Source organism: Tribolium madens, unplaced genomic scaffold (genome assembly GCF_015345945.1).
Source record: "Tribolium madens isolate multiple individuals breed KSU strain unplaced genomic scaffold, Tmad_KSU_1.1 Scaffold_11;HRSCAF=98;Tcas5.2_LG3b, whole genome shotgun sequence".
Taxonomy (NCBI): domain Eukaryota; kingdom Metazoa; phylum Arthropoda; class Insecta; order Coleoptera; family Tenebrionidae; genus Tribolium; species Tribolium madens.
Genome location: NW_025400975.1, coordinates 1,965,344 through 1,980,089, shown reverse-complemented (window position 1 = coordinate 1,980,089; position 14,746 = coordinate 1,965,344). Strand labels below are relative to the sequence as shown.

Below are 14,746 nucleotides of genomic sequence, written 5' to 3'. Positions count from 1 at the left end.
CATTAACAATTAAATGTGTTTCAATTGCTAGTCTTTATTTTCATTAGTTTTTCTAATACCTTCAAAACATTTGTTAAACTTCACACTGACATTAAAATAGCCACACTGTGTCCTCACTAAGTATTATTTTAAATGGTGTTAAAAATACGAAATTTATTATTTTTTACAGCGAATTGCTTAGTTAATTAAGTAAAATTTTAACCTGCGGAAGTATTGTTATTATAATATTATATTGTTAACATTCTTAGATTGTACCTAAAATTTTATTTATCAAAAGTAGTTTTTTTTTGGTGTTGCGTTTAAAAATAAACAAAAAAGTTTTTGCAGTTTCACTAGAGAGACTTTTATTTTTATTAATTCGAATCAAGAAGTAGTGATGAACATTTTACGCCATAATTTCCCATAATTAACTTACAATGGAATTTTATAGACGCAAAAAATAAAGTGTATTTATTATCTTATTTCATTATCTTATTTTATTTACAACAAACAAACCACTTGAAATTTGCTAATCATAAGATAACATAAGCTAATAAATCATAACTAACATAAAAATATATATATATAAAGTTCGATTTTAAACTGAAATAGGTGTTTTTTCAAACACGAAAATTTTAAGTCGGTAACAAATGGCAGAACACACAGAAGAGAATGTAAGTTTTTTTCTACTTCGTCTTTTTCTACTTATACTTGTATTAAAATTAAAAGTATAATTTGGAAAAAAGAATTTCTTTTACCCATCAGTCATGACTTCATGAGACATAATCAAATAAGGATACACAGTTTTTACTTGTTCTAATACTTATGGAGTCATGAAAAATATTTTTTCTTCCAATTTATATACAATTTAGAAATTGAACATGATCTTATATGTATGTACCAAAAACAAGATACTTTGAAACGGACTTTAAAGATAAAAATGAATCAAAATATACTTTGATTTTTCAAAAATTGTAACCAAAAAACCTAAAAAACCTAAATTACATTAGACTAAATTACACAAGACTAAACAAAGTTTAAAGTCTATTTTTCATAGATATGAATCTCAATGTTTTTGAAGATAATACAGTGATATCAAAAAGTCTTTCTATCAAATAAGTACTCGTATACAGGGTGTTTACGGTTTTGGAGTTTAATTTACCTAGTAATAGAAGAGTATAGAAATAGTGTAAACGAGAAAAAAAACTCACATAAGTGTTATTATTAACAATGTTATTTAACTCCAAAATATTGGTACACGGTTTGAGAGTCACTGGAATTATTTCGTTGTTCAGATAAAATTTTATTGTTGCAACTGTTAATCAACGCAGACGATGGTTGCAACAAATAAAAAATCGTATCCGTGAGAATAAAAAAAAAGTCACTTCATAGTTTTGACACTGTAATCATTAGATTTGCTTTTGCTTTAGTTTTTATCAAAATTCAAAGATTTTCTGTTTATTCTCTTCCAACGAAATGGTTTCCAATAGGTTTGATTCGTTTTTCTTAATTTTTTCCAGTCATTCTTGCAGCCGAAGCAACAGTTCTCAAACAAATAATCTAAAATGAATTATTTCCTTCCACAACGTGAATCTTTGTTTCATATAGCGTATATGAAAAGAATGTCAAATAATTTGTCACAGTATTCAGTTCAATCAATTGCAGTTAATCGATATTAAGGAGTTAGTTTGGTTGCCAGAAAACACTCCAAAGATTCAGTTAATTCAATTCCAGTTTATTTTAAGAGTAAAAATTCGCTATTTCATTTACGTTGTTTCCAAATAAAGAACCAGATTATTAGTCAAAAACGAGGAAATAAAGTGTAACTTTATTTCCGTTAGGAGTAAAAAACATTTAAAAAATCCGATACTGCTTATTTTTTCAAAAAACAAGTGCTTTTAGGGATGTGTAAACATAACAAAATTAAAAGTCTATAATACCAGAGTAACCTTATTAGAGAACAGCATTGATTATGTAACCATTTCGTTTAGTAAAACGTGAGAAATGCAATTTTGATGGATGTTAACGTTGCGATAGTTTATCGTAAACTCAAATAAAATGAACACAACCTAAAATGAGGGAACAGTCCATCGATGTTACACAAAATGTAATCAACGAAATAGATATAGAAAGCAATTTTCTTGAGAGAAAAAACAAATAAAATTGCAAAACTTTAACAGCGCTATGGCAAACACAGCTTCAGATTAGTAAAAATCGGTTTCAAAAAAGCAATTCTTTGGATGTATCCTTTTAATTGATTATTCCGTAGGAAACGACGTTAAAATATAACTCAAAGCAGAATTGTAGCAATTAAATTGGCTACATGCCATAAATGTAAACATTAAAATTAACAAATTATACTTATTCGAACAGTATTATACCCATAAAACATGTTCCGTATCAATTAGTTTTTATCTCGAGAAGTACTTAACACTTATTTCATAGGACAATTGGTAAATTAATGATAACTGTTATCAATAAGGTGAAAAACCACTTTTCACACAACTGATTACTCTTTCGGCAACCATGTTTAAAACATTTCTATATTTCGTAATAATCTCAGTTAGTTACAGTGAGTGTGCAAGAATTCTTGGCGCCGTTTTCACCCCATCTTACAGTCACCAAGTGGCATTTCAACCAATATGGAAGGAACTCTCACTTCGAGGTCATCAACTGACCGTCTTGACCACAAATCCACTAAACGACTCAACTTTGAAAAACTTAATCGAAATCGACCTCAGCATGTCCTACGACATCATGAAAGAGTACAAAGCCGATGAAATTTTATCCTCAAATAACGACAGTGTTGCCGTACGTATAAAAAAATACATGGAAGCATTGCACGTCATAGCAGACAAGCAATTAGCACATCCCAAAGTACAAGATTTGTTGCACAACAAGAGAAACGATTTCGATTTATTGATGGTGGAAGCTATATATCCCACACAGATGGTGTTCTCCTGGTGGTTTAATATCCCCTTCATTGGATTGATTTCCCTGGATGCGCCTTCTCGAATTCATACCGCTGTGGGTAATCCAGTCCATCCAGTTTTGTATCCAGACTACGATCTACCGTTTGATAAAAACTTGAGTTTTGGGGAAAGAGTGATCAGTACTTTGTTTCATTGTGCTATGTTGCTTTATACCAAATTTCGGTTGCATGCAAGAGAGGAGAAAACCCTAAGGAAATATTTTGGTGAAGATACACCGCCGATTAATGAAATACAGAAAAATATGAGCATGTTGTTCATCAATGCCAATCCGATTTTTCACAACATCAGGCCTTTGGTGCCAGCTACGATTCAAATTGGGGGCGGTATACACTTGCATGAACCAAAGCCTCTCTCAAAAGTAAGTTATTTTACTATAGGATTTCTTACAGCCAAAAATAAAATTGTTTCTAATTCTTGGTTTTTTTGAGTTGAGTAAGATTTTATATCAAAAAAAACATTAACTATTCAAACATTGTTAATACAAGTGTAGTAAGCATTTTCTGTGGAACACACACACAGTATGAGATTCCCCAGAAATAAAAATGTCTATTTGTAGCTCCCAACTGCTAAAAAATGTATTCAACTTTTATTTATATTATCTCAAAATGTTAGAAAAAATCAATAATGGAATATTTAAAAAATTGTAATTAAATGACTCAAGTTTGTAAATTGTTTTGAACAGCACAAATCACAAATTTCGAAACGCTGCAAACTTTTAAAGAAAATGTGTAATAGCAAACCTAAGTACATACACAATGTACTGAATTTTGAAATGTGTCATTGTTGCAGTCGGTGAGCGAAATAATGCCCGTAGTACAAACAAGTTTTCTTTTTCTTACCTGTTCAACATTATTAAAAAAATAAATAAAACGAAAATTATTAACTGCAACTTCTAATTCTGGCTCCTAGGGTATTATTTCTTTCATAATATACCTCGTGTGGAAGTCATTATTGAACAATAATGAACAAGACAATCATAAAAAAAGAAATACAAAAATCATAGACACTACTCTACTACATGCCCTAACATTATTTTCGAGTATAAGAATGTCTCAGAAATAAATTACAACACAAACAAACTCTCTGTAGATAGTTATTAATTGTAATGCTTTTCAAGTTAAATTTTTTGTTGGTCAATTTTGCTTATTAAAACAAATTGATTTTTCTGACAAAAACACACTTATTTAAAAATTTATTGTACAAAAACTAGGGATAAGAAAAAAAATTGCTGCTTTAAATAAAAAGGTAACAACTGAAGGGGTTATTACAAAAACGTGACAAGCCACAGATTTTTTTAAAATGACATCAAGACTTTAGATAGGCCACACAGTCACGAGTTTGGGTATTTTTCAAAAGATTTTTGGAAGTTACTGTTCTGAGTTACTGCATTTATCAAAAAATCTAGGAGTTACAATATCAAAATATAAATTTCATAGATTTTCTAAAACTCAAAGTCCTATTTCTCAATAATTTGATGATGTGGCTTAAAACGTTTTTACAATAAGTCCTTCAACTTTATGACTACAATATTTTTTTTAGTACATTGCAACCACAATGAAATTTATTAAAAATTAAAAAAACAAAAAAATTAAATGGAATACCTATGCATATATTTTGTTTTTGCATGTAAGAGATTTAAAAAATGTCTTTCACCGGTGTTTCAAATAAATTAATGTATTTATTTCTGACACAAAAGGGTTTGGCAGAAATGTATTTATTTTTATTTTTTTTTTTGTATAATCGATAGTTCTATAGTTTTTTACATTTTAATAGTTGTTTACCGGAAAAAAAACTACTATTCGAATAATAAATCGACGTTAAAATTTTTTGGAGATTTATTAAATGAAAATGCTTTTTTTCTAAATCACTCAAGTAATTTTCTCTAAAAAATCTCAGTTTCTTTTTTCAGTTGTAATTTCATTTGAATTTAAATAAGATTCTTAGTTATTACTGACGAACATGGAAAAAATTCTAAAAAAATACTTTGAGTATTTTTTTTTAATTTTTAGTAAAGGTATAAAAATTTTGGCAATAAAAGCCACAAAATAACGTTAAACATAGTTAGGTTAGAGCTTCCTTGTTTCCTCTTCTAATAATAGCCTGCAGCAAAAAAACATGGAAAATTATTTTTTAACAGAAATAAATAGAGTCAAAGTGCAAATTTAAACTCATAATTTCGAAATTTTTTTAACATGTTTTCTTTGTTTTGGTATCTTACCTCATATGGCATTTTTCTCTGGGGTGCGAGTTCTGAAACACCTTGTATACTCATAGGGATAGTTTACAAAAAGCAAATTAAAATTTCAATTTAAAATTAAACTAATTTGGATTACTTTGATATGTTAAACGTAAAATTAATCGTGAATATTTTAAAAACGAGCCCGTAGTCTTAATTTTTTTATAAGAGTGTCAAATTAAAATTGATATTTGTTTATTATCGAAAAAACCGAAAAAGTTTTATTATAAATTAAAAATATCTGAAAATAAACAGATAATTTCGTAAACCAGCTCTAAATCCAGTTTAAAATTACAATTGACTTTCTGTAAATGGACCTGAAAATTATTTATTACTGTTATTGCAATATTATTTTACTTGATTTTTAGGAAAAAAAAATTAGCATACCAATTAAATACAAATATTTTTACTTTTTGTTTTTGACTTTAATAGTAAAATTAATACTTGAGACTATTATAGTAACTAATGAACTTTGTAGGACATTCAAGAATATTTAGACAAATCCAACAACGGCTTTATATACTTCAGTCTTGGTACAAACGTTAAAAGTGCAGCCCTTCCACAAAACATCAAAGATGCAATCTTGCAAACTTTTGCTGAACTTCCCTACAACATCCTCTGGAAATTTGAAGACGAACACATACCCAACAAACCAAAAAACGTGAAAATTGTAAAGTGGTTACCGCAAACTGCAGTTTTAGGTAAAAATATCACAAATTAAATTTACTAAAAAACTAGATAAAACATTATTTTCAGCTCACAAAAATATCAAAGCATTTATTATGCAATGTGGCCTGCAATCCATGGAAGAAGCAATTGTTTACAACGTTCCAATGATCGGGTTACCTTTTTACGGAGATCAAGGAAATAATGCAAAAGTTCTAGAAAGTAAAGGTCTTGGCATCAGACTCAATACCGAAAAACTGGAGAAAACTGCGTTTTTAAATGCTATATTGACCGTCATTTCGGATCCAATGTACCTAAAATTCGTTTTTTTTAACCAAATTTAATTATTTTTTTTTAGGTACAAGGAAAATTTGAAAGAACTTGCAGCACTCTACAACGACCACCCGATGTCAGGGTTGGAAAAAGCGATTTGGTGGACTGAGTATGTAATCAGACACAAGGGGGCGAAACATTTGAGATCTCACACGATTGATGTACCAATGTATCAGTATTTACTCCTTGATGTTATCGCTTTCATAGCAACAGTGTTAATTGTGATAATTTACGTTATCAAAATCACAATTAAGTTCATTTTCAGGAAGATTTTTAGGAGAAAGTCCAAAACAAAAAAAGAGTAACACAAACCTGTTAATGTTTTTATTGGTAGAAATTATTTTGTTGAAATAAACTGTATTTTTTTATTCAGCCTATTTGTAATAAACGCTGGATAATATAAATTCAAAATGGCTTTGGCTTCTTTTATCATATATTCGACGTTTTGTAGAAAATCCCTAAAATTAAAATTGTACATTTTACAGATAATAAATGATAAAAACGTACTTGAGATTTGTGCAATTTTTTTGCTGTCCCCCCTTCAAACAGTGAAGTATTGCAAGGGCAGCTTCGTATAACTTAGTTCCTACAACCCTAGAGTTGCTACCCCGACGAGCTTTCTCATTCTCTAACCACAAATGAAAATATTTAAACATATTTTCAGCATCTCCTGTAACGAAAAATTTAAAAAATTCAAATAACAACTAAAAATTAACTTACCATGTTTTACGTAAAAACTATACAACCGATAATAAACTTCTTCGAAATCTTTGTGGTGTTTATAGAGTATTTTCTCTCTTATCTTTAAACTCTTTATTAAAAGTTCTAATTGATTAGAAGAATCACCTGGAATGCCTTGATCAGTTACAATCGTTGCATTTCCTTAATTCGAACTTACTTTCCATGTATTTTTGGGCCTCATTATTAATTTTTCTGAAGGGTTTTAAATGATATTTTTCTCCACAATTAACGCAAAAACTTAAAATTGTGTTATTAATTTCGGGGACCAATCCTTTACATTTAGGACACAAGTAGCTGTCCAGCATATCCTTAAAAGAATTAATTAAATCTCGGATTTTTATCAACAGAAATGGAAAGAAAAATGACTTCTTAATTATTGTTCTAGCCAAGAATAAACATTAACAAAGAAAAGCAATTATTTGTATTATAAGGGAGGAAAGTGTATCTTATCCCACAGGTGGAAGTTACTGCGCGAGACTTGTCGAAAAAAGACACTTTCCTCCATTGTATACATATAATTTTTCCTACGATCCAGCAACAAAAACTTTAATACTAAAAATTTTTCTTGATATGCCAGAGGCTACAATATTTATAATGTAATTATTATTATACTATATTTTTAATGTAATTTTGACAGGTGAGGGAGGAAAATTTTTACCTCCCTGGGATAGTCCAGTCAGCAGGGAGTTTTGCCCTATAAAAGGTAGGGTAGTAGTAATTTTTTAATATGTTGTTAAGGTCTAAGCCTTGACAAAAAATCCAAGTTTTCGACCTTGGGGGAGGACCGCTCGAGTTCAGATAAAAGTTAAAGAAGACAAAATTTCTCACATTTTTTTTGTAAGTCTAATGTGTAACGAGTTACAGCGGCGGAAATATGAACATTTTTCCCAAAAAATAGTAAAACATCCCATTCTCGACGGTGAATTTTGTAAGAACAAACTACACTTGTTTTTAATGTTTTTTCCGCACCACAATAGTTATACAGCGATATCTATTTTAAATTACACTAATTTTTCTTGTTACATATAGGGTTATTCATAAATAAGGCTCGGATTATATGCAAAATGCATATTTGTTATTAAGAGGCATATCAACAAAATTGTAAGTTTCCTATGCATATCTGATGTTTTTTGATTAAAGTAGGCCAATTAAAAATGCATATTTTGCATATTTTGGCAACTTCGTACATATTTTAGGAAATATGGCAAATCACAATTTCTAATTAAAAATTTCAGTTAAAGTTAAAAATTAAACAGTTTTAAAAAAAGATCCGATTACAAAATATGTTAAAGAGAAAAATTGTTTAAACTTTTGAGATTACCATACTATTAATATTTTTTTCTTAAATAAAAAGGTTTTTTATTTATTGTTTTACAAAGATATGTTTATATGTTTATAAATGTACAAAAATATTTATTAAAAATATTACAACTTATGATAAACTTTATCTGTTGTCAAAACTTTCTTCCACCGACCAAGGGGTGGTACTTTTAAACAATTAATTAAAACAAAAAATATCGTGGCATCGCTTCTTTACAACCTTTAAACATTCATCAATTTATTAAAAAAAAACGAGTAGTTTATTAAAAAAATTCTTTAATTCTTCTAAGTCAAACATTTTTTTAACAAAACGTGTTAAGTTTACAAAAAAATTTTGCACGGCAACAATTCTTGTAACAAGCTCGTTGTCTAGAAAAAAATTGTGGTAGATTTCCATTAAAAAAAATTGTTAGTATGTTTATCTCGTAAGTATAAAAAATTAATTGATATTCAATTTTTTTTTGAATAGCAGTTTTATAGCCATTGTACACCTATAATTTTTTTTTTGAGAAAAATATTGAGTTTCGCCAGAAAATAATAAGCGTTTCCAGACTTCTGGACCACTCTGTATTTTGATCAAATGGTTCCGAAGTTATTACAAAAAAAAATCCATACCCACGTTCCGAGGGCTATCAGTAGAGATAGGACACGAGTTATTATTAAATTAACATCGTTTTATAGGTCATTTTTGAGGTTCAAATATTGCTTCATATTTATGAATAATCCTATATGTAACAAGAAAAATCAGTGTAATTTGAAATAAATTTGAAATAGAAAATCGTGTAATTTGTTCTTACGAAATTCGAAAATGGGGAGGTTTGCTATTTTTTTGGAAAAATGTTCATCTTTCCGCCGTTGTAACTCGTTACACATTAGACTTACAAAAAAAAAAATGTTGATACAGAAAATGTGAGGACTTTTGTCTTCTTTAACTTTTATCTGAACACTTTTGTCGTAGAATCAAACCCTAAGGAGTTATTTTGGAAAAATCGATTTTTCGTACCTTTCATCCAAGATGGCGGCCCAAGCGGTTATATTAACAACATATTAAAAAATTACTACCCCACATTTTGTAGGGCAAAAGCCTTTTTTGGCCCCTACTGACTGGACTAGGAGGTAATTGCCCACTTTTCTTTCCGAAATTAGGGTGGAAAAACTTATTTTGTTGTTAGAGTCGTAGGAAAAATTATTTATTCACAATCACTATTTGCCATTCCCATTACATCCCGTGGTCGGAAAGTAATTTATTACTGCATGTAGTCTACTATTAAGTGCAAAGTTTATTACATAATAATTAACATAATCGCAATGAAATTAACATTTTTCTCTAATATCTTGTTATTCATTGCTGCCAACTTAATTTCAAAGTCACAAGCCATTTTCGTCGGAAATTTAATTAATAATTACCAGTTCGTGTGCAGGATCCGAGCAAATAACACATTTACATTCAAAATGGTACAACTCCTTGCAAGCATACTGTCTTTGCTCCCTCTCCATCCCCCTATAATCGATTCCGTAACAATTGAAAATCTCTTCATTTTGAGCTATATCCTCGAGTGCTTTAACAACAATGGTATCACACATGAAACTGAAAATATTTCTATTGTTATTTAATTTTTTTACGAGTTTGGAAACGTACTAATTCGTAACGTTTGGCCTACACGAATGGTTCATAATGCTAACTGATGGAAAAATTCCACTAGCTATCGTGATGAGAACATCCGGGAAAAGCAAATCCGACGAAGAGCACGTCCACTGCTCAATCGTGCTCGAATTGCACGCAAGTTGAGCAATGTGCTTGGTAATAAGGCCCCCAACGAGTTTCACCAAATTATCGAAATCCTTCTTTGGGCAATTTGGCTGTTTTAAAAACCACGTGAAAAAATCGGTGTATTTTCGCAAATACGAAACCACGATAGTGGCCATAACAATGTAAGGAGCAACGTTTTTGTTTTTGTAAATATTGGAAAGCAGTCGATTGAAATATCGATAGTTGTCGTCTTTATCACCGAAACATTTCAAATCGTCTTCAAAGCCACCTTCCAAGGATCGAAATCCCGTCGCAGCACCCTCCAGCATGACCTTAAATGCGGGAAGAGCGATACCCAAGTCGAACCAAATGTTGGCTTGCATCCCGTCGCATTCCCATCGATGGCACTTTTTCCAAGATTTATCGCGACAGTTTTCATCGCAGTAAACACAAACGGTGCAAGAATTGCAAGGGACACCGCTTACAATATCATTGAGACAATTGTAGCATTTAAATGAGTAGAATTCTTTGTTTTCTTTGAAAACAGGAGCAAAAACAAACGCTTTTTCTATGAAGAGGAGTTCTCCTCTGTTGATGTCTGTACTAGCAACAATGTGGCGTCCTTTGTCTTTATTGTAACTGGAATGGTTTTTAACGTTACCTTGCGAATTTGATTGTCGTTTGTTACCTCATTTTTACTTTTGTGGAAGCGTAAGCCAAACATTGATTTTCTCCATCGGGGAATACCGGGATTTCGTGAAGGCACTCTTGACCACTCTCAATTTTCGGTTTCGTATTTTTTAATTTCTTAATGTGGTTCAACCTCTTGATAAATTTATCTATAAACAAAAGCCCTACATGAAAATAAGGTTCAAAAATAAATTCATTACTAGGATATTTATTGAAATTCAGGTATGACATTTTTTCCCTCAAAAAATACATTTTGAGAAGAAAAGTTTGAATTGTTAGTTTTATTCGATTTTAATATCGTTGAATAAGCCATTTTATTTAGAAACTTTCTTGTCTCATATAAAAGACTTTAATCTTGTTTGTAATCATTTTTTTAGTGAGCAATAGACTCAGAAAATCAAAATTTTCCTTACCATAGAGTGGGAATTTTGTCTTTTGCGCCGAAGACAGAGTTACACCAAAGAAATTTAAGAATACCACAAAAAAAAATTAAACTTAAAAATTTATTTAATATAAATTCAGAGTGATAGTGAAACATAGCAAATTAAACTATTACTAAAAAAAATCATGTTTTGCAGTCTAAAAATTAATTAAAAAAAAATTTCAGAGTCTAACTTTTTCTGATAATACTGGAATGTTTTTTTTATAATAGTAATAAAAAATAATACATTTTCTCCTTCATATCTATGTCCTCCATATATACAGAAGTCTTGAAACGATTTTTTTCTGGCGAAACTATCAATTTTTTTGGCAAATAAATTTTTAGGTGAGCAATGGCTATAAAAATGCTATTCGAAAATAGATATCAACTAATAACAAGAAATACATAAACTGTAACATTTTCAATAAATATTTTTGTACATTTATAAAATGCATAAACATATCAAAACAATAAATAAAAAACCGTTTTATTTAAGAAAAAAATATTAACAGTATGGTAATTTCAAGTGTTTAAACAATTAATTAAAATAAAAAATATTCTGGCAGTGCTTCTTTACAACCTTTAAACATTTATTAATTTATTTCCAAAAAAAAAACTGGTAGTTTACTCAAAACAATTCTTTAATTCTTGTAAGTCAAACATTTTTTTAACAAAAAGGTTTGCACAGCAACAATTCTTGTAACAAGCTCGTTGTCTAGAAAAAAAATTGTGGTAGGTTCCCATTAAAAAAATTGTTACTATGTTTATCTCGTAAGAATAAACAATTTATTAATGTTTTTTTTTAATAGCATATTTATAGCCACCTATAAATTTATTTGCCAAAAAATTGATAGTTTCGCCAGAAAAAAATCGTTTCCAGATTTCTAAACCAACCTGTAAATCTACTAAATTGTTACTTTCCCTATTGTTAATCACAGTAGAACAAGTCCGAGTTATAACGAGTAAATCGCTTAGTCTCTTGCCGTTTTGTATACTACTCTTTGTAAAATTTCCCGTGTAGCGAAAAATTACGAGAAATAAAGACCCTTGAATCTCAATTACCAGAATTTTATCGAAAATGTAATTTTGCGTGCTAAGGGTCATGTCTGCATATTTTTTATCAGTTTTTAAAAGTGCAATTGATAAGATTAAGATGCTTCACTACCATAAACAAAACAGAATTTCATTAAATTTTGGTAAAAGTTAGTATACAGGGTGTTAAAAAAAGATTGTACAAATATTTCAGGAGGTAACGGTATACACCAAAACAAACAAAAAAGTCTTAATAAACATGGGTTCGCAAAGTAACGGTTTCAGAGATATCGAAAATTACCTATTCGTTTTTTGAAACATTTACTTGCAATCTATTCAAACAAAAAAGAGAAGAGCTTCTTGTAACAATTTTGTAACAATTCTAAAAAAATTTACATTCGATATCTCCGAAACCGTTGCTAACCCATATTTATTTTTCGTTTATTTTGATCCATACTATTACCAGCTTCTTATTGGATCCTCTTGTATGGAAATGATAAACAAAAACACGATTTGACCCGTCACACCAAACTTTTATTTTACCACAACGCGTTTCAACCGCAAAGTGGTCATCCTCAGGTGAGAATAAAACTAAATGAAACGCGTTGTGGTACAATAAAAGTTTGGTGTGACGAGTTAAATCGTGTTTTTATCATACTATTACCTCCTTAAATATTTTGCAATCTTTTCATTACATCCTGTGGTCGGGAAATAATTTATGAAGGATTACTAAGGTTACGAGCCCATCAAATGTCAAACTCTCAATTTACATAAATATACATCCAATCTGTTTATAGTAAAGATTGGTGTTATAAAACCCTTGCGATCTCGTTATAAAGAGATTTTACTGTATTAAAAATTCTCTCAAATGTTTGTTCGGTATTTCACTGTCTACGTTACAAGTACAGAGTGGTTATAAATGATTTTCATCTAGCCAGCTGTGAATTTTCCATGTAAAATAAAAAATGCCGCTTTACGAAAATAGGGGTACCTACTTGTTGTAACTCAAAATTAAAAAATCGCCGTTTACTAAGCGTCCACTTCGAAAATAGACTTCAATTATAAACTTGTTTTCTTCCAAAGTATACATTATTATCAATTATTATTGGAAATTAGTTGAGACAATAAAAATTTAATTAACAACAATTTATTATTAATTAATAAGTGACACTAATGACAGAACTAGAGCTTTCAAAAAAGTAGAGCGGCACAAATAAAGTTACATGCAAAAAAATTCCAAAGCTGGCTAGATGAAAATCATTTATAACCACTCTGTATTATTTTTATTAATACGTTGATGTTATTTACATTTGCAAATTAGAACAAAGCAAGTTAAATAAAAGCTTATAAAAAGAAAGACAGAGATGACAAAAAATGCCCAATTATCTGACTTTATATTATAAATCCACCGCCTCCTTAATCAAATGTATCAATATCCCGCTTGGGCATTGGAGTAGTGATTCCGATTTTTTCTTAGTTACGGGGGTTACTAAGGAAAAACTGAATAATTTTTAATTATTAACGAAAAATAACGCAATTAATAAATACTGGGAAGGAAGGATACAACAAAACTAGATACGCCAGGGAGAATTCATATTATTATGAGGTTGAATCCTTTAAGCTAAAAAACTGGATTTGTCAAAAATTTTCCCCAGATTAAAGCGCCAACGGGAATCACTTGAACTCAAAAAATGCCTAGGCGAGAAAAGGATTATTTCTATGGAGACGGCGATGATAAATCTAAAACCATTACAAATCTTCCTTTATTGGTTAAAATAAAATAGTAGTTTCGCGGTTAGAAAACTTAAAATTAGTTTTAATTACCTTTTTCCACAACGTTTTCAGTTTCGAGAAAATGAAACACTTCCGATATGCACTGATTTAGAGACTCTTTCTCATTCAATTCATAATAACACTCTGCCTTCCTAATGTAAATTTTAGGCTTCAAATCTGTTGGGTAATTACTCTTAAAACACAACTCAATATCTTTAAGACAGTTATGATATTCTTTCAATTCAAATGAAACTGCAGATCTATTAGCCAAAGCTAATCCATACTCTTTACTATAAGGTATAGCAAAGCGTAAACTTTTTGTATAACAATCAAAACTTTTAATTAAATTTTTCTCAGCGTAAAAATTGTTGCCCTCTCGCCTGTGCAAAGCCGAAATAGTGTTATTCTTTACCGTTTTGTTCTTAAACTGATTTTCCAACCATGAATAGATGCGCGTCCTGAAAATATCCACATTTAAAAAACAAACACTGGAATTATTCATCAACTTACAAATCTGCATCATAAAATTTTGAAAAATTTTCAAACACGTTGCCATCAATAGGTTTAAACAACTCGCTGTAATAAGCCACTAAACAATCCATTTTTGCATTTGTAGGTTATGTTTAAACTACACAAAAGTTAGTACTTATTAAAAAATTTCAGAACCCAATGTGCAGAAGCATAAAACAAGCACAAAAACTAAAACTTCTGAAATATTTGGATAATAAACAACCAATGTCACTCATCATAACCCTCACTCTGCCGGTGACAGATGACAGAACTCGTGATTAAAATAGTACAAAAGAACTACG

General features: G+C 29.9%; 2 protein-coding genes across 5 annotated transcripts; one reads left to right on the top strand and one right to left on the bottom strand.

Annotated features, from left to right (window-relative positions):
• The first annotated feature begins 543 nt into the window (after positions 1–543).
• On the top strand, positions 544–6,714 carry LOC123005361 (UDP-glycosyltransferase UGT5-like). Of its 4 annotated transcripts, none has more exons than XM_044399089.1 (5): positions 544–653; positions 2,547–3,330; positions 5,687–5,909; positions 5,965–6,184; positions 6,233–6,714. In XM_044399089.1, exons 2-5 carry the CDS (start codon positions 2,722–2,724, stop codon positions 6,510–6,512), a joined length of 1,332 nt encoding a protein of 443 aa, XP_044255024.1. In that variant the 5' UTR covers positions 544–653; positions 2,547–2,721; the 3' UTR covers positions 6,513–6,714. The 4 variants fall into 4 exon arrangements, with proteins under 4 accessions (XP_044255024.1, XP_044255015.1, XP_044255033.1 ...); XM_044399080.1 differs by having other exon boundaries at positions 572–653; positions 2,543–3,330; XM_044399098.1 differs by having other exon boundaries at positions 584–653; positions 2,553–3,330.
• Positions 6,517–14,700, bottom strand: LOC123005353 (SET and MYND domain-containing protein 4-like). The gene is made up of 9 exons (XM_044399062.1): positions 14,445–14,700; positions 13,986–14,392; positions 10,707–10,857; positions 9,908–10,657; positions 9,676–9,856; positions 7,106–7,256; positions 6,928–7,053; positions 6,715–6,877; positions 6,517–6,665 (listed from the first exon to the last, which is right to left on the bottom strand). The coding sequence occupies exons 1-9, from the start codon at positions 14,534–14,536 to the stop codon at positions 6,545–6,547; spliced, it is 2,142 nt and encodes a 713-aa protein (XP_044254997.1). The 5' UTR covers positions 14,537–14,700; the 3' UTR covers positions 6,517–6,544.
• Between the last annotated feature and the right edge of the window lie 46 nt (positions 14,701–14,746).